Raw genomic sequence first — 20,896 nt, forward strand, 5'->3', positions numbered from 1 at the left:
CGGGGGCCGGGAGCCGGGGGCGGCGGCCGAGAGGTGCTAGGCCGGGCCGGGGGCCGGGGGCGGCGGCCGACAGGGGCTAGGCCGGGTCGGGGGCCGGGGGCAGCGGCTGACAGGGCCTAGGCCGGGCCGGGGGCCGGGGGCCGAGGGCTGGGGGCCGGGGGCGGCAGCCGAGAGAGGCTAGGCCAGGCCAGGGGCTGGGGCCGGCGGCGGCAGTGGCGGCGGTAAGAGGAATTACCCAAGGCCCAAGGTAAGAGAAACCCAAGTAAGACGGTAAGTGTTGCGGGAGGGCATCAGAGGGCAGACACACTAAAATTGAAACTACAGAAAACTAGCTAATCTGATCACACGGACCACAGCCTTGTCTATCTCAATGAAACTAAGCCATGCCGTGTGGGGCCACCCAAGACGGATGGGTCATGGTGGAGAGGTCTGACAGATTGTGGTCCACTGGAGAAGGGCATGGCAAACCACTTCAGTATTCTTGCCTTGAGAACCCCATGAACAGTATGAAAAGGCAAAAGGATAGGACACTGAAAGATCAACTCCCCAGGTCAGTAGGTGCCCAATATGCTAATGGAGATAAGTGGAGAAATAAATCCAGAAAGAATGATGGGATGGAGCCAAAGCAAAAACGATACCCAACTGTGGATGTGACTGGTGATAGACGCAAAGTCCGATGCTGTAAAGAGCAATATTGCATAGGAACCTGGAATGTTAGGTCCATGAATCAAGGCAAACTGGAAGTGGTCAAACAGGAGATGGCAAGGGTGAATGTTGACATTCTAGGAATCAGCAAACTAAGATGGACTGGAATGGGTGAATTTAACTCAGATGACCATTATATCTACTACTGTGGGCAAGAATCCCTTAGAAGAAATGGAGTAGCCATCATGGTCAACAAAAGAGTCCGAAATACAGTACTTGGATGCAATCTCAAAAATGACAGAATGATCTCTGTTCGTTTCCAAGGCAAACCATTCAATATCACGGTAATCCAAGTCTATGCCCCGACCAGTAACGCCGAAGAAGCTGAAGTTGAGCGGTTCTATGAAGACCTACAAGACCTTCTAGAACTAACACCCAAAAAAGATGTCCTTTTCATTATAGGGGACTGGAATGCAAAAGTAGGAAGTCAAGAAACACCTGGCGTAACAGGCAAGTTTGGCCTTGGAGTACAGAATGAAGCAGGGCAAAGGCTAATAGAGTTTTGCCACGAGAACGCACTGGTAATAGCAAACACCCTATTCCAACAACACAAGAGAAGACTCTACACGTGGACATCACCAGATGGTCAACACCGAAATCAGATTGATTATATTCTTTGCAGCCAAAGATGGAGAAGCTCTATACAGTCAGCAAAAACAAGACCAGGAGCAGACTGTGGCTCAGATCATGAACTGCTTATTGCCAAATTCAGACTTAAATTGAAGAAAGTAGGGAAAACCACTAGACCATTCAGGTATGACCTAGATCAAATCCCTTATGAGTATACAGTGGAAGTGACAAATAGATTTAAGGGACTAGACCTGATAGACAGAGTGCCTGATGAACTATGGACAGAGGTTCGTGACATTGTATAGGAGACAGGGATCAAGACCATCCCCATGGAAAAGAAATGCAAAAAAGCAAAATGGCTGTCTGAGGAGGCGTTACAGATAGCTGGGAAGAGAAGAGAAGCGAAAAGCAAAGGAGAAAAGGAAAGATATTCTCATCTGAATGCAGAGTTCCAAAGAATAGCAAGGAGAGATAAGAAAGCCTTCCTCAGTGATCAGTGCAAACAAATAGAGGAAAACAACAGATTGGGAAAGACTAGAGACCTCTTCAAGAAAATTAGAGATACCAAAGGAACATTTCATGCAAAGATAGGCTCGATAAAGGACAGAAATGGTATGGACCTAACAGAAGCAGAAGATATTAAGAAGAGGTGGCAAGAATACACAGAAGAACTGTACAAAAAAGATCTTCACGACCCAGATAATCACGATGGTGTGATCACTCACCTAGAGCCAGACATCCTGGAATGTGAAGTCAAGTGGGCCTTAGGAAGCATCACTACGAACAAAGCTAGTGGAGGTGATGGAATTCCAGTTGAGCTATTTCAAATCCTCAAAGGTGATGCTGTGAAAGTGCTACACTCGATATGCCAGCAAATTTGGAAAACTCAGCAGTGGCCACAGGACTGGAAAAGGTCAGTTTTTGTTCCAATCCCAAAGAAAGGCAATGCCAAAGAATGCTCAAACTACCGCACAATTGCACTCATCTCACATGCTAGCAAAGTAATGCTCAAAATTCTCCAAGCCAGGCTTCAGCAATACATGAACCGTGAACTTCCAGATGTTCAAGCTGGTTTTCGAAAAGGCAGAGGAACCAGAGATCAAATTGCCAATATCCGCTGGATCATCGAAAAAGCAAGAGAGTTCCAGAAAAACATCTATTTCTGCTTTATTGACTATGCCAAAGCCTTTGACTGTGTGGATCACAATAAACTGTGGAAAATTCTGAAAGAGATGGGAATACCAGACCATCTGACCTGTCTCTTGAGAAACCTGTATGCAGGTCAGGAAGCAACAGTTAGAACTGGACATGGAACAACAGACTGGTTCCAAATAGGAAAAGGAGTATGTCAAGGCTGTATATTGTCACCCTGCTTATTTAACTTATATGCAGAGTACATCATGAGAAATGCGGGGCTGAAGAAACACAAGCTGGAATCAAGATTGCCGGGAGAAATATCAATAACCTCAGATATGCGGATGACACCACCTTTATGGCAGAAAGTGAGGAAGAACTGAAGAGCCTCTTGATGAAGGTGAAGGAGGAGAGTCAAAAAGTTGGCTTAAAGCTCAACGTTCAGAAAACTAAGATCATGGCATCTGGTCCCATCACTCCATGGGAAATAGTTGGGGAAACATTGGAAACAGTGTCAGTCTTTACTTTTTTGGGCTCCAGAATCACTGCTGATGGTGACTGCAGCCATGAAATTAAAAGACGCTTACTGCTTGGAAGGAAGGTTATGGCCAACCTAGATAGCATGTTTAAAAGCAGAGACATTACTTTGCCAACAAAAGTCCATCTAGTCAAGGCTATCGTTTTTCCAGTGGTCATGTATGGATGTGAGAGTTGGACGGTGAAGAAAACTGAGTGCCGCAGAATTGATGCTTTTGAACTGTGGTGTTGGAGAAGACTCTTGAGAGTCCCTTGGACTGCAAGGAGATCCAATCAATCCATCCTAAAAGAGATCAATCCTGGGTGTTCATTGGAAAGTTTGATGTTGAAGCTGAAGCTCCAATACTTTGGCCACCTCATTCGAAGGGTTGACTCATTGGAAAAGACCCTAATGCTGGGTAGGATTGGGGGCGGGAGGAGAAGGGGACGACAGAGGATGAGATGGTTGGATGGCATCACCGACTCGATGAACATGGGTTTGGGTAGACTCCGGGAGTTGGTGATGGACAGAGAGGCCTGGTGTGCTGCAATTCATGGGATCACAGAGAGTCGGACACGACTGAGCGACTGAACTGAACTGAACTGAACTTCATGCAAGATGTGTGGATGGCAGTGTAAATGTTGGCCTTACCTGGAAAGGACTCTTTAGGTATGTTGGGGTATACATGATGTCCAGAACAAATCATTACGGCATCAAAGACAGCTGATTCCTTTTTACCATCCTTTTCAGTGATAACATCCCATTGGCCAGTGGTTGAGAAATCGGGACGCTTATTTACACTGGATACAGTTATCTAAGAGAAACACAGAAAGATAATCTTCTTTATTCTGTGCCAACAGGCAGATTTGGCACCAACATCATCAAATAGTATGAAGAAAATCCTTAATAGTGCCTTAGGAAAAATACTTAATTCATTATGAAGTTGCATATTATAAATTCAAAATTCCTTTTTAATAAGTCAAAGCATAAACTGATCTATATGATTTTTTTTTTTTTTTTAATAAATTTATTTATTTTACTTGGGGGCTAATTACTTTACAATATTGTAATAGTTTTTGCCATACATTGACAAGAATCAGCCATGGGTTTACATGTGTTCTCCTTCCCGAACCCCCCACCCATCTCCCTCCCCCTCCCATCCCTCTGGATCATCCCACTGCCCCGGCCCCGAGCCCTTGTCACATGCATCGAACATGGAATGGTGCTCTGTTTCACATATGACAATACACATGTCTCAATGCCATTCTCCCAGAACGTCCCACCCTCACCTTCTCCCTCAGAGTCCATAAAATTGTTCCATGCATCTGTGTCTCTCATTCTGTCCCGCATATAGGGTTATCGTTACCATCTTTCGATTTTTAAAAATATTTACTTATTTATTTTTGGCTGTGCTGCATCTTTGTTGCTTCACAGGCTTTCTCTAGTTGCATTGAGCGGGGGCTACTCTCTAGTTATGGGGTGAGTGCTTCTCATTGTGGTGGCTTCTCTTGTTGCAGAGCACAGGCTCTAGGGGATGCAGATTTCAGTAGCTGTGGTGCAGAGTATGGGCTAGGTAGTTGTAACTCTCAGGCTTAGATGCACGTGGCACACGGGATCTTCCTGGACCAGGGATTGAAACAGGGTCCCTGGTATTGCAAGACAGATTCTTATCCACTGGACCACTAGGGAAGCCCCTATCTGTATGTGTGTTTTTTTTTAAATCCCCATATAGTTCCTTGTGTATGACCAGTATTCTCTGCAGTACAAGATTCATTTTGGGGCTCTGATGATTGAATTATAGTTTACAAGAGGCAGGTAGCCCATGTAGTAAGTAATCTGGTGGCCAATAATTTACATAGTAACAGCAATTTTCTAACGTATTTCTTTAGCCATTTTATTTTTTTCAACTGCATTAATGCCTTTATTTGATTTTCAGAATAATTCTACAAGATACATAGTTGCTTCATTTTACATATGAAATGGAGGCTTAAAGAAGTTAAATAATGTGCATAAAATCCAATAACTAGGTTCAAAATTTAAATATCAAGAAACAGCTTGATTCTATAGCTGTTTCTCCCACTGACTTTCCAATTTCATTCTTTAGGTGGTTCATATTTTGTTCAAGACACAGAGTTCACATGAAATAGATCCTGTAAAAATACAGCATTTTTTCACTCTCATCCTTTTGCTATGTGTTTAAAGTTAAATTTACACTTGATTAAAAGTCAGCTAAGGAAGCATCTCTGATCTCAATCATGGTGCCTGCCTTGTAGTTACAGGATGGGGAAGGTACTATTTAGGCCTGTTCTCTTCCAAAGGACAGGAAACTCCCAACCCTGACTTGGTAACATTTCTGAGGCAGTCTCACTCAAGTGATAACATTCTTTTCTTTTTCTTCTGTGTCCCAGTCATACCAAGCTGTTTCTTAACAAAGTAAGAGAGTGAGCTGGACTAAGAAGTGAAGGAAGAGTTAAAAGCTCTTGCAGGGTTGTTTTTCTATTGCATTTCTCTCTGTAGGTTTGAGGATGATGCCAACTGGGCAAGAGTTACAAGTTTCCTCCCCAGATGAATCAGTTAGCTTTCACTATTTCATAACATGGACACTCGGTATAAATTGGAGCACATGGCTTCTCAGGGGATAATGTCCATAAACAATAATTGAGGGATATAAGGGAGAAAGAAATGAGGCCAAGGTGTCTATTACAGTAGGCCTTCAAGGAAGGAGGATTCTATTTTTTTTTTTAAACTTTGTACTTGTATGGTCATTAAGTTTTGTGAAGATGCACTGATATTAAACACTATCAGGGTTTTGTCATTATCAGAGTGAAATTAACCCCACAGCTTCCTTAATGGTCTCTTTACTAGATTAAGAAGGCCACCTTTCCCAGATCATCAAAACATAGAAAGACTTTTCAACTTTGCCAAATGATCATAGAATCATATGGCATCTCAGCATTAGAAATTAAGAGCTACTCTCTAGTTGTGGTATGAAGGCTTCTCATTGTGGTGGCTTCTCTTGTTGCAGAGCACAGTCTCTAGGGCATGCAGACTTCAGTAGCTGTGGCCTATGGGCTCAGTAGTTGCAACTCTTGGGCCTAGTTGCCCCATGTATGTGGGATCTTCCCAGGCCAGAGATCGAACTGGTGTGCATTACAAGGCAGATTCTTATCCACTGGACCTCCAGGGAAGCCCCTATCTATATGTTTTATTAAATTTTATTTCCACATGGTTCCTTGTATATGACCAGTATTCTCTGCAGTATAAGAGTGATTCCTTTTGGAGCTCTGACAATTGAATTATAGTTTACAAGAGCCAGGTAGAACATGTAGTAAATAATCTGGTGGCCAATAATTTTTGTAGTAACAGCAATTTCCTAATATACTTCCTTGTCATTTTATTTTTAATGTTATTGTCTCAAAATGAAAGAGATCATCTATATCCAGAGTGTAAGTTCTCATATTTTAGTATGCTTAAGGATCACCTGGAAAATCTTTATTTTCTGACATAAACATTTAAGCTTATAATTTTCATAGAAGTTTTTGCTCTCTCTACTTCCTATGAATATCGATATGTCAAATTTAAATTATCATTTAGCTCTAAATATTTTAAAATTTCCCCTGCAATTTATTTTTTTGACCCATAAATTGTTTAGGAAAAATGAGTACTTAATTTATAAATTCATGTCTACCCATGCATTTTTTTCTTTGCTCTGATTTCTAAGTTTGTGGCATTTTGGTCCAAGAACTGTGTGTGGTTAAAAATGTCCTACATATTCTTAAGAAGAATGTATGCTTTCTAAATCTAGGATCAAAGAACCCATACTGTTAAAACTGTTTACAATTGAGAAAGAGATAGTGAAAGGAACAAATGGGAATCTTGTAATAAATATAGACTTCACAGTTATGCTCCCAAGAAATTTTTTTATAATATCTTACCTTAAATTGTATGTATTTCAGGAGGTTCTTTTCTTTGGCAAACATAGTAATATATTCCTGGAGCTTGTTGTTGTGCATAAAGTTAGGATAATCATCAGGAAATGGAAAGTCTGGAAAACATGTCATCTCTTTGGAAGAGTTGGTAAAGACTGACCGATAAATGCTGGCCCTGCCTTCCTCTGTATGGTCCTGTGAAAGAAACATTTTAAATGGAACAGAGTTTATAAATGAGTATATTTATCATGGTCAGGACCAGTCCCAAATAATTATAACTCATTTTTGGTTGGTCTTTTCCAAAAGTAAATGCAATAAGATGAGGCATAAATTAACTTCACTTAAATAATTTGATGATAATCAAAGGAACTTAGAATGTTGAAAAATATATCTTTATTCACATCTTTTCTAAGGGAAACAGATTCTGAATTTCATCATGTCCTTTTAAGAATATATAACTGGATTAATTTTGTTGCTTTGAACCATTAATTACAGTGATAGTATTTCCCCAAATTTACCTGTGCATGATTTCAATGTGCCAATTCATGAGCATGGACAGGCAATGTGAAGTATACATACAATAGAACATTTTTCAGCCTTAAAAAGAAAGGAAGGTCTGATACATGCCATGTTATGCATTAACTTTGAGGACATACGCTGAACGAAGTAGACCAGTCACAAAAAGACAAATTCTGTATGATTCCATTAATCTGAGATACTCAGAGTGATCATGTTCACAGAGACTAAAAGAGTGGTAGTGGCTTGGGGTCAGGGAGAGGGAGGAATTGAGAGTTAAATTGTTTAATTTCTGTAGAGTTTTACTTTGGGAAGATTAAAATGTTTTGGAGAGGGATGGTGGTATGATTGTACAATAACGGCATTGAACTTAATGCCACAGAACTGGAGACTTTAAAATAGCTACATGATAAATCTTTATTGTGGTTTATTTACCACAATGAAAAAAAAAAAAACTTCCTTTAGCATATTATGTGGTAGTCCTGGTAGATTAGATCATAATGTTTTTTATGTACGTAGGGCAGAGAGAACTTTGATTATGCTTACAATATCTTTTTCAAATGTTTTTGACCATACCCTATAGTTACATATTTTTTATTGCAACCTAGTGCAGACAGGGAAAAAAATTTTATGAAAAAAATCATTTTCAAGAACTTGAGTTGCACACATACTTTCCATCCATTCTGGAAGGTTGCCTATCCCCACTTCATTTAGTTGTTTTTCTGGGGATTTATCTTCTTCCTTTATCTGGGACATAATCCTGTTTCTTTTCATTTTGGTTAGCTTTCTGTGATTGTGATTTTTGTTCTGAAGGCTGTAGGATTATAGTTCTTGTCTATCCATTCCATTTAAATATGCAGATTAATTCATTATTTTATATCATTGCACACAAATGGGTTATAATCTCCAGAATGAAAAACATTGATTTAAAGGAATTGGGTAAGGAGAAAGAGGAATAGAGGCAGAAAAGAAGATTACTTAAATCCTAAGCATTAATCTTTGGGCTGAAATTTTGAAATTAACATAGGTCCATCTATGCTATGGTTTTTCCAGTAGTCATGTATGGATGTGAGATTTGGACCATAAAGAAAGCTGAGCATCAAAGAACTGATGCTTTTGAACTGTGGTGTCGGAGAAGACTATTGAGAGTTCTTTGGACTGCAAAGAAATGAAACCAGTTAATCACAAAGGAAATCAGTCCTGAATATTCATTGGAAGGACTGATGCTGAAGCTCAAACTCCAAGACTTTGGCCACCTGATGTGAAGAATTGAATCATTGGAAAAGACCCTGATGCTGATAAAGATTGAAGGCAGAAGGAGAAGGGGATGGCAGAGGATGAGATGATTGGATGTCATCACTGACTCAATAAACATGAGTTTGAGCAAGCTCCGGGAGTTGGTGATGGACAGGGAAGACTGGCATTCTGCAGTCCATGGGGTCATAAAGAGTTGGACACAACTAAGCGACTGAACTGACATGTTAGAAAGATTGAGCAAAACACTGAGGGCAGAGGAAATTTGTTTTCACGTTTGAAATTCTGATAAGATATCACTTCAAAGGCTCCCCCAAAACAACCTGGGATGGGGAGGGTTGACACTGAAGGGTCATGTAGCAGTGATTAGGAAGAGGTAACATGATTAAGAAGAGCTCAGACCTTAGTTTAGCTCTTTTGAACTCATTCAGTTTGAATAAAACATAAGAGTTCCCACTTGTTCCCAAAGGGGATGCAGAAGTCATCTGAGACCCTTAGTAGCTAGTTTGCCAGAGAGTTGCCAAGGGCTGGGGGGGCAGCTAAGTGACATTTTAGTAGAGCTGAAGAATGGACCATTTGGGTCAGGGACTCAATGAGCAAACTGCACCTGGCAAGTGGAGTCTGTTCAGCTAGGAGGTTCACCAGCCCCTGACAGCTAAGGGGGGACAGTTCCAGGTTCATCAACTGGCCTTTGGTTGAAGATTCCTGAAGGATAGGCATGAAGGGTAATCATCTAAAATAGGAATATCAGGAGACCAGAGGATTCAGAGGACAGGCCCAAGACTGTGTTTGAATTTGGGAAACTTCGGCTTTGCTTCACCACAAGGTCATATAAGTTCTATTTCTGCATAAGCCCAGAGGCAATTTTGGAAAGATGAGGGACAAGGAAGGGAAGCTAAAAGACTGAGCATTGATCCTAAAGAGACCTAGAGGTTAAACTATGACAAATGGGGGTACTCCTTGTGTCTTAGCATGCTTTTACGTTTTTCTCTATGTAATTCTGGATATTTGTCTTGTCCTATTTATGCTAGATGTAAAAGAGTGACCTGAACACTTAGTAGTCTACTATTACTTACAGATAAACATTTCAAAATATTAAGAACTCACTGGAGAAAATGGGAGAGGATCTCCCTGGACAGAATGAGAGTTTTAAGGTCGGCTGACATGCTTCACTCAACCATTTCATATTTTCCCTCAACTTATAATATGAACTATTTGGTAGACAGAATTTTAAGAATGACCCTTAGTGCATCTCATCCTTGTATAGTCATTTGCCCTTTGAGTATGGATGAAATGTGTAAATATCCTATCACTCCCCTGACTATGTTGTTAAGTATTATTGAATCACATGATCCCTTTACAAGCAGAGTTTTCTCTGGCTGGTGTCAGAAGTCAGAGGTTCAAAACATGAGGGGAATTCAGCTTGTTCCTGGTCTTGAAGATGGAGAGAGACATATGCCAAGCAATACTGGCAGCCTTTAGGAGTTGAGAGGAATCCCATTTACAGCCAGCAAGGAAACAAAGACCTTAATCTCGAAACAACAAGGAACTGAATTCAGCCGCCACCCTATAAAAACTTGTATGTAGATTCTTTCTTCCAGATAAGAGCCCAGCCCAGGCAGCACCTAATTTTTGACCTCATGAAACCCTAACCAAAGAACCTAGCTGAACTATGCTGTACTTCTGATCTGTGTAACTAAGAGTAATAAGGACATGTTTTTAGCTGCTTTAGTTTGTGGTAATTTGCTATGCGGAAATAGAAAACTAATACAAGGCCCAAGGTAAAGTTTTGGAGCAAGGCAAAGTTGAGGAAAATTATATAACAACAAAGGAGGCTGCTACTGCTGCTAAGTCTCTTCAGTCATGTCCGACTCTGTGTGACCCCATAGATGGCAGTTCACCAGGCTCCCCCATCCCTGGCATTCTCCAGGCAAGAACACTGGAGTGGGTTGCCATTTCCTTCTGCAATGCACGAAAGTGAAAAGTGAAAGTGAATTCATTCAGTCGTGTCTGACTCTTAGCGACCCCACAGACTGAAGCCTGCCAGACTCCTCTGTCCGTGGCATTTTCCAGGCAAAAGAGTACTGGAGTAGGGTGCCATTGCCTTCTCTGAACAAAGGAGGAGTTTTATATAATAAAAATGATGCAAATCCTTGAGACAGATTTGAGGTGCTTTTGCAATTTTGGCTATTCCAGGATAATAAACTTCACTAGCAATGCTGAGCTGATTGGTCTTTAGTTTTTCTTAGGTTCCCCAAGGGCCATAGTTACTGAAAAAGGAGTTGCAGCATCAGCTAATCACATCAGCTGTGACTTGCTATTAAAAAAAAAGATGTCATGGACATCTTATTGTTCCTATTTGGTATTATAGTGTATCTCAGAGTCCATGTGTATAGACTGATCCTTTTAAGTTGATCATATGGGAAGTTCATAAGAGAATGACTAAGATCATAAATGATATTTTCAAATATAATTATTTTTTTGGTGGTGGTGGGGGCAAGTGCTCAACAAAGAACCAAACCTTGCTTATCTATGGAAGTAGCTTTATCTGTTTTTTTTTAAATTACTAAAGTAACCCAGACTTCTGATTACACATGAAAGATTATACAGATGTATTTAACTCTTCTTGCCCTAAAATTGGGTTTCCCAGGTGGTGCTATTGGTAAAGAACCTTCTTCCCAATGCAGGAGATGCAGGAGGCCTAGGTTCAATTCCAGCGTTGGGACGATCACCTGGAGTAGGAAATGGCAACCCACTTCAGTATTCTTGCCTAGAAAATTCCATGGACAGAGGAGACTGATAGGCTACAGTCCATGGGCTTGGAAAGAGTTGGACATGACTGAAGTGACTTAGCATACATGCACCCCTAAAATTACTGTAAAGGTATCAAGAGGTGTAAACCCACAGGGAAAAAAGAAAAAAAAAGTGAAAGCAAACAAGAAACAACAATATTTTGAAAGTAGAACACAGATGAATGAGTGATAACTGACTTACCAGATCAAAGAAAGCGGAAAGTTAAGAATGTGCTAAGTCGCTTCAGTTGTGTCTGATTCTTTGCAACCCTATGGACCGTAGCCCATCAGGCTTCTCTGTCCATGAGATTCTCCAGGCAAGAATACTGGAATGGGTTGTCATGCCATCCTTCCAGAGATCTTCCCGACCCAGGAATTTAACCAGCATCTCTTATGTCTCCTGCATTGACAGGCAGTCTTTACCACTAGTGCCACCTGGGAAGCCCGAAAGTTAAGACTAGATCTAATCAAATGGGAATCCAGATCAAATAGTGTTATTATAAGATATTCAAGGTCTACAGTCTTTTACTTAATATATTTTAATTTCATAGGAAACTGCCTAGGATGTACTCTCATATACTCTTCTAAAATGAGAGAATAGAAAAATAGTAGGAAGATAAAATTTCCAGAAAACAGGGTTACCCAGGATAATAGCAGTGTGGTTAGCCTAGAGAAGGGAAACAATCCAGAAGAGTATCTTTAAGAGATAGTTAAGAATTAAGCCAGTGAAAAACCTCATGTATTTAACTATTCAGAGGAGAGTCAAAATTCTGTGGGAGAGGTTGGGGAATGAATTAGAAATAGCATTGTAAAATTAAATCCACAAAGGCCACAAGGCAGTTATTAATTCCAGTGAAAACAAAAAGATAATCAAGAAAGAAAGTGTAATCAGAATCCACTAAGCAGCTTAGCAATGATATTTTCATGGTTGTAATAATATAAACATGAAAGTTTATTAAAAAAAAAGAATGGTATGACTATAGGATAAAAGGAAATGGAAAATTTTATAAATGAGTCTGTTCCAAAAATTCTAAGGGATTATTGTTTGTATGTAGCACCAGTCAAAATAAATTCTATAACTGCAGAGGAATTACAAGAAATGAGCCAAAAATGAACATGATGCAACAGAGAATTCAAATTCAGCCTAAAAGAGGCTACGTATTAGAGTAAGAGGAGATCCAGGGTTACCTGATTTTTTGATTTTTCAAAAGAAGACATTTCCCTGGATTTTTATGTGAAATATCCTGGTTTTAAAATAATGGACCTAAATTAAAAACATAGATCAAATAAAACAGACCAGCTTTAGGGTAAAAAGAGCCAAGCCAGTATGCTAACTCTACAACATATAGAAACTATTGATTTTTGTCTAGCAATTTTGTGATCATCCACCTCATTGAATTATCTTATTTTTTGTAACCATTTTCCAATTTGTATCCTTCATGGTATAAAATCAGATAGTCAGCAGTTGATAATTTTTCCTCCATTCTATTTTCTCTTTTCTAAATTATCAATCATTTATCTTACTGAGTTGGTCCAAACTTCTAAAAGAACATTAATTAATAGATCTTTAAGAGACAACTTAATTTCCTGGAGGCAGTATTTTCCATCTTCATTTTGTTATAAATTTCTATTTTATTGTATTGTCAACTGAGGATTTCATTTTACTTACATATTTTTTTCCAAAAATTTTGAGGATTTTTTGAGTTAAGAATCAGTTTAAGAAATGTTCCATCAGCACTTGAAAATAAGACATATTTCATCTTTTTAAAATACAGGATTTGTGTTGTATATCAACTAGTGACAGACCAAAGTGCAAGATGCAATGCTTGCTAAGTGACTATTTGACTGACACTGTGATCCTTAAAAAAAACAAAAAACAGAAAACCGCTGTGTAAATATTAGTCAGTTCATAAGATTGCATTTTCAAATTTAAAGAGTCAAAAAAAACTCTAAAAGGGGCTCCAAAGAAAAACAGTTTTTCTTTCATTAAAAAAATTAACATTGTTTTCTATCTGAAATGGTTTTCCCTTTGATGAAAGATCAAACTGTAGATCTCTTTGTAGAGTTGCTAGTTCATAATGAAAAGCACTGAGCACTAGAAATTTAATTAGGGCTCACATAACTCAAAGTTGTCAGGCCCCTAGAATACAAATTTTTAGTGTCATATTAGAATATTCCAGTCACATCAAAAGCCAATGTGTCTGGGGCCTTGTTATTGAAAAGTAATTCAGTGGTAGATTAGTTGCCAAATTTGCGTCAGAAAGCAGTGTGATTTTTGAAATATGATGGGAGTTTTCTGCTATTCCCTTGGGTTGTTGACTCTGCTAGTGTGCATGTGGGATGCAAAGGTGGAGGAATTCACAGCTTTGGATGAGTTTAGGATGCTTGACAGTGATTATAATCAACACAAGGCAAGACTAAATATTAAGGATCAAATTGATACATAGGCTAGAAAAAAAATCAGAGGAAGTGAACAATGGATTGCATGCCCAGAAAAAGGAGACTTTATTCATGACACTTCTGGCCAAAATTCAGACAATTTGCTGACATATTGTTTGTGGAACTCCTGAGAAAGAAAGACCCCCCTAGATCTGCGGCCTAGTCATAAAGTATTTTCTCAGTGATCAAAGCAGGTGAGGCAAATACATCATTCTGCCTTTAGATCAGGGTTAGAAGAAGGAACTACTAATAGAAGGATCTAAGAAGGTGCTGCAGGAAAAAGCTACAAAATTTGAATTATGTGCACTCTCCTTTTTTTATTTAATTTGGCTGCATTATGCAGCACATAAAATCTTAGTTCCCCAACCAAGGATCGAACCCATGGCCCCTGTATTGGAAACATGGATTCTTAAACACTGGACTGCCAGGGAAGTCCTTGCAGTTTTATTTTTTTATTTTTTTTTACACTTAGTTAATGTTTGGATCTTAGAAAATGTAAAATTCTGACTTCATAAACTAAATGTAGTGAAAATACAAAATTTAACTTGATTTTATAGTATAATCCTGTAATGTGATTTCTAGGTATACTGCTACAGACTCATAGAGGTATTTGAGAAGCACTGAAAGTCACAGCATCATTAGCAATCTTCAAGTCCTCCCACAGAGGTGAAATAATTAGTGAACTCTGAATAATCAACTGTATTAGTTTCATGTGGCTACTATAATAAATGACCACAAACCTGACAGCTTAAAGCAACAGAAATCTATTCCCTCATGATTCCAGAGACCAGGAGTTGAAAACCAGCATCACTGGGCCTAAATCAAAGTGTTGGCAGGGCCAAGGCCATTCCAGAGTCTCTAGGGGAGATTCATTATCTCTTCCCACTCCTGCTGGATGCCAGCATTCCTTGGCTTTTTCAGCATCTGGAGGCCACCTGTATTCCTTGACTAATGTCTCCTTTCTCCACCTTCAAGATCATAGCATAGCATCTTCAAATCTTTCTTTCTGATAAAGTCATATTCCCTTTTTTCTTTTGTTTCTGTGTGTCAAATCTCCCTTTGCCTTTCTCTCTCTCTCTTTTTTTTAAAGTTCATTTTATTTTCTGGCTGTGTCAGGTCTTAGTTGTGGTATGTGGGATTTTTCATTAAGGCATGTGGGCTTAGTTGCCCCATGGACGGCATGTAGGATATTTGTTTCCTGACCAGGGATCAAACCCACGAAATGTGTATTCTTAACCACTGGACCAACAGGGAAGTCCCATGCCTTTCTGTTTTAGGGATAGATGTTATGGCATTTTGGCCCCACACAGATAATCCAAGATAATCTCATCATCTCAAAAATTATTAATTTAACCATACCTGTAAATATCTTTTTTTTTTCCTCATTAGGAATATTTACAGGTTCTAGAATCAGGACCTGTTATCTTTGAGGGGCCCATTGTTTGAATAGCCTATTGCAGTCCACTGTCAGGCCCCTAAGGATTCACATTTATCCCACATGTCAAATACATTCACTTCATCTTAACATCCCCAAAGTCTGAATCCACTGCAGCATCAAATCAAGTTCCAAATCTCGCTTATATATCATCAGCTCAATAATGCTAAATCTCATTGTCTAAACTATTAAATCAGGTATGAAAGAGACTCTGAGTGTAATTCACCCTGGGACAGAATTCTCCATTTCTGGACCTGTCAAGCTAGAAAATGAGTTATCTTATTTCAAAATACAGTGATGGGACAGTCATAGGGTACCAGTAACAAACATTCTCATTCCAAAAGGGAGAAAATGGAAGGAAAGAAAGGAGTCATCAGTCCCAAGCAATTTTGGAATCCAGAAGGGTAAGTTTCATTAGGTTTCAAGTTCTGGGAAATAAGCATTTGTGTCTCAAGGCTCCAGCTTCTGGGTTTGAGGTTCCACCCTCTGGGGTAATTTTTCTTTTTCTTGAAGAGTACCATATGTTTGCAGGTGAGTAGTTTATTACTCCATGATGCTAAGTTCAAATTTTAAAGCCTTCCTTGAGCAACAGGAGAGGCAGTTACTCTCAAAAGCTTTATCAGCAGTGTCTTTCTTCAACAGTGCTTTGCAAAGTAAGTGTGAATATGAGGATCTGGTTAAAATCACCGAGTAGAAGACCTGCCAGCTCAATAGGCCACTTGTTGAAATGGCAACCAGCAGTTTATAAAGGAATTAAGAATTCAGACTGGAAATACAAGTCAGACTGAATTGGAGTCTTGTCTTTGCCATTCACAAGCTATTTACCATTATTTTTTCTTTTCTTTTAAGCTTCAGATTCGTTTGTGAAAGGGAAAAATTCGTACCTAGCTTATAGGATTATTATAAAGATTGAATGAAATGAGAAAGGTGTTTGGTATATAGAAAGTACTTAATAAAATAGCCCTATCAGCCTTCACTGTGCTAATCTGAAATTCTGTCAGCACATTCCAGTGACAAACACTGAGCTCCACAATACTGGGAAGCTGCTGTATAGCACAGGGAGCTCAGCTCAGTGCTCTGCGATGACCTAGAGGTGCGGGATGGGGGTGGATGGGAGGTTCAAGAGGGAGGGGATATATGTATACATATAGCTGATCCATGTTGTACAGCAGAAGCTAACACAACATTTTAAAGCAATTATACTCCAGTTTTAGAAAAATCGATGCTGAGTGGTTCAGAAAGAGTTCCTTGAAGTCTAGAAAATATCTATATTAATAAGAACGATTCTCATATATTGATAATATTTAAAGAGCCTCACAGACACTTTCTTCTTAAACATAACCTTTCTATTAAGGTATAAAGTTTAACACTAATTGTGCATTTGCGGAGGGAATAGTGGTTTAAAAGGGGTTGCTGGGGACTTCCTTAGTGGTCCAGTGGTTAAAACTTCATGCTTCCAATGCAGGGGGTACAGGTTTGATCCTGGAAATCAAAATCCCACAAGTTGTGTGGTATGGCAAAAACAAAAAAATGGGGTTATTGATCTTCCTGTGTTCCTATGTATTAATGGTTTATCAGAAGAAGAAGAAAACAGAAGTAGGCTTAACCAGACAGTATTCTTAAGGTTGTAGACATGGAGAGAGTTGGGGGCACAGGAAAGCCTCCACACCTGATGATATACTTGTTAGACGACACAGGAAGTGATCTAACAGAAGCTTACAAGCATACCTGCTGATAGAGTCCTTAACATAAATGCATAGTGTTAAGCCTGGCAAGCTACAGAACATGAGGTCGCAAAGAGTTGGACATGACTTAGTGACTGAAAAACAACAAAAGTCATTGAAGAACTTCAAATCAGTGTGTCTTCTTCTTGGTTCCTCTTGCAGGAATCTCAAGAATTATGTGTTTTTGGCAAGACTAAAAGTCAGCACCTGAAATCTTAAAATCTGCGATCTGAATCACTAAGAAGTTGTTCCAGAAACTCAACAAAAGAATGGAAAGAACCATCACTTTTTAAATGATTAGCTCATGTAATTCTGTTACATAAACCTAACCAATATTTAACCATGGATTTTATCCCCAAGTGGCTCACTTTTTAATGATTTATTGGAATTGAGTTCTGTACACAGAGACTGACCAGCCCACTACCCTATTTATTTCTGAAGTAAGCAAGGGATTTACTTTCCAACCTGCTACTGATGTTAAGCTTTGTAGAGCAAGTGTAACTGCCATGACAGCCTGTGCTCAAGCAATGTGTTCTTGCACACTTCCCCGCTCACTCCCCAGTGTGCTGCAGTGATGTCTCACTCACCGAGAATTTCCACAAGCCCCCGACGTCTTCACCCTTCTCAAAGCAGGTGGGTTCCAGTCCCTCTTCTAGGCAGTTCCTGATGGAGGCCAGGCCACTGATGCCTGCTCCAATGATGGCCACTTTCTTCACCATGGTTGCCTGTGCAAAGGCCCAGAGATTCAACTAAAACACACACGCACACACTTATACCCACAAACTGTTATGCATATATGAAAGAAGAAACAAATATATGTGTGTAAGCATATATGTATATGCACACATACATATATATACACACATGTACATATACTCACACCCACTCCCATATGTATATAAGAAACATATGTATGTGTATGTATGTATGTGTATGTATATACATACACACACGTATTCATTTCTTCTTTCTACTTAACATAAGGCTTGATGAAGAATAAGGTCTGGTTCCGATCTGTATTTCAGTATGCCTGTTTTCCTCCTCTAATAATGTTCTTCAGTTCAGTTCAGTCGCTCAGTCGTGTCCGACTCTTTGTGACCCCATGAACCACAACACGCCAGGCTTCCCTGTCCATCACTAACTCCCGGAGTCCACCCAAACCCATGTCCATTGAGTCGGTGATGCCATCCAACCATTTCATCTTCTTAACCTTCTCAATTAAAAATAAAAATCATCTCTTTATCTAAAAATAACTTCTCACTAGCTACTACCCTTAACCTCCGTTCTAAAAATTTGTTTCCTAATCTTTTCCTATTCCTGACAATATCTTTAGACCCTACTGTTACTTCTTTTTTTTTTTTTTTTTTTTTTTTAGGAAAAATCACATAGCTACACAGAAAAGTAGATTTGGATAACAAAAATTAGAATCCTTACTGCTCAGAAAAAAAATATCTTTATTGAACTATATGTCATTCTCATTTTGGCCATATTTGGTATAAATGTAGCATACTCCTTCTCCATTTACCAGTCCCATTCTCTGCCCTCTCAAATCATTGCAGTATCATTTTTTTTCTACCTTTTTGTGATCTTCCTCTTTTCTGTAGATTTAAGTCTTGTCCAAAACATCTGAGCAGTTTGAAAGAAAAAATACTTCCCTGAACCAACCGGAGGGTGGTATTGGAAAATGGGAGGAGCTACTCTTAAAGAGGAACTTGCTTCTGGGTCCTCCAGCATGTGAGGCAACATCCATGCCCCCAGAGGATTGGTCTCTGCTCCAGTCTATGGGCCACCCAGACCGTGCTTTCCTTTTAGTCCTGGCAAACCCAATCTAATGCTTACAATCCTGGACTTTTGGCCTGGAACTCAGGCACTTGTCCCAGACAGATGACTCTGCAGTATTCTGCTCCATTTTATGATGTGTTATTCAAAGTTTACTTTATTTTCCTCATTTCTAATTCTTCTGTAGTATTTCATAGTAGCCCTCCGCCCCCGCCCCGCCCCCGCCCCGCCCCCGCCAATACTCTTGAAAACTAGTTGCTTAACTGAGATGTCCCTGCAGTGATGATGAGTTTTCTCTCTTTCCTCCTATCCTCTCTTTTGACCTTTGAGGTCAAGGTTAGATTTCTCAAATTTGTCTTTCATTGATTCTGGCTAGTGTGTCGTCATGGAAAATGTCATACATTGATCCATTCGTACCAGGTAAAATTAGTTGGTCATAAGACTAAATAAACTATACCTGACTCCTAGTCATGAGGTATACTGAATTTTGTAAAAATTGTTTTCCTACTAATCATATTCCTTAAAATTATACCTCAATTATTTTAAAATTGATACCTCAATTATTCTCCTTATTAAGCAGACAATGTTTGGCATAAACTGACATATATTTAACTCTGGAGAAATTGCCCTTTGTGTCTTTTGGAGGTGATAATCCTCATCTCTTAAGTAAATATAGTAAAGTAGAGAGTCAGAAACACCTTAGATCTTAGTTCAGTCGCTTACAGCAATGTGACATCGGGCAAGCCATTGCTGCTGCTGCTAAGTCACATCAGTCGTGTCCGACTCTGTGCGACTCCATTAGATGGCAGCCCACCACACTCCCCCGTCCCTGGGATTCTCCAGGCAAGAACACTGGAGTGGGTTGCCATTTCCTTCTCCAACGCATGAAAGTGAAAAGTGAAAGTGAAGTCGCTCAGTCGTGTCCAACCGTTAGCGACCCCATGGACTGCAGCCTACCAGGCTCCTCTGTCCATAGGATTTTCCAGGAAAAAGTACTGGAGTGGGTTGCCATTTCCTTCTCCGGGCAAGCCATTAAGCCTCTTCAGTTCTTGTTTTATTCATTAATCAAATGAAGATCTACACTACTACTATTTCTTGCTCAATTGTCACAAACTTAGAGGATATAAATGTATTTGTATTTATATTTATACACACACACACACACATATATATATAAATCTGGCATGTAGTTAGCAATACGGTAAATGTGCATTGTAAGTAAGGAGAAACCACTTTTTAATTTTATTTTTATTAAAAAAATTTTTTTACTGTGCTGCATGGCATGCAAGATCTTAATTCCCTGACCAGGGATCGAACATGTGTCCTCTGCAGTGAAAGTGCAGAGTCTTAACCACTGGACCACCAAGGAAGTCCCCAGAACAACTTTTTAAAATCACAGGTTCACTAAATTTTCTAGGCTGCAATTCAGTTCACATGATTTTATCTCCTCTCATTTTATATAGAGTTCTTTTTAGTTTTTAATGCTACACAAACTATAGTGATCACAGATACCTTCCTGAGGAAGCAGTACTGTCTGTATAACCTTATTTTGTCTAAGGGTGTGCACATCACACCCAGTTCTCTCTTGGCCTCTGATGCTATTGTTTCTCTCCACAAAGTAAAAAAGGCTACTCTTCCCCTTTCTGCCCTTTATAGGAGTGTATTTCATCTGTGATGTACCCATTAAAGAGCCCATCCTCTCTCCCTGGCACCTCAGCCTAGTTTTTGGTTGCTTCAGTTTTCTGCAAAGCCCTCTCATCTTCAGAATCCCAGATGCCCAGGCCCTGGTTGGAGGAGTGGCCACTCCCTGCATCATCGCCTCCTCTTTTCCACACTCTTTTATGTGGTTTCCTTCAGGATCTCTGGAGTGGGGCTGGGTGAGAGAGAACATTAGGAAGAACAATTTAGTTAGAGAGTGTGGCACCCCAAAGAGGAGTCCCTGGTGGATCGTAAGATTACTGTTAATTCCTGGCCACACTGTCTACACACTCTATTTGATTCTTCTCCTGAATCCTGTAGTTTCAAGGTTCTAGGTGATAGTTTAAAAGTGGGTGCTTCCTTGAGAGAAATGACAACTGATTTCCTGAAGGAATGTTGGTGCT

At 39.6% G+C, this 20,896-nt stretch overlaps 1 protein-coding gene and 1 non-coding gene across 2 annotated transcripts in view; both read right to left on the reverse strand.

Annotated features, from left to right (window-relative positions):
- Nucleotides 1-18,691, reverse strand: part of LOC145505998 (flavin-containing monooxygenase 3) — a 32,136-nt gene extending 13,445 nt beyond the window's left edge. The window contains exons 1-4 of the mRNA XM_081489523.1: nt 18,592-18,691; nt 17,603-17,740; nt 6,862-7,050; nt 3,578-3,740 (exon numbers count right to left, since the gene is read on the reverse strand). Of these exons, the coding sequence (XP_081345649.1) occupies nt 3,578-3,740; nt 6,862-7,050; nt 17,603-17,734 (484 nt within the window). The 5' untranslated portion in view covers nt 17,735-17,740; nt 18,592-18,691. The remainder of the gene's footprint in view (nt 1-3,577; nt 3,741-6,861; nt 7,051-17,602; nt 17,741-18,591) is intronic.
- Nucleotides 18,692-20,090: 1,399 nt separating this feature from the next.
- On the reverse strand, nt 20,091-20,163 carry TRNAE-UUC (transfer RNA glutamic acid (anticodon UUC)). Its single transcript has one exon. It is a non-coding gene; the product is annotated as a tRNA-Glu (tRNA).
- Nucleotides 20,164-20,896: the final 733 nt, after the last annotated feature.

This window comes from Giraffa tippelskirchi, chromosome 5, assembly GCF_054371585.1.
Source record: "Giraffa tippelskirchi isolate mGirTip1 chromosome 5, T2T-mGirTip1v1.2.pri, whole genome shotgun sequence".
Classification (NCBI taxonomy): Eukaryota; Metazoa; Chordata; class Mammalia; order Artiodactyla; family Giraffidae; genus Giraffa; species Giraffa tippelskirchi.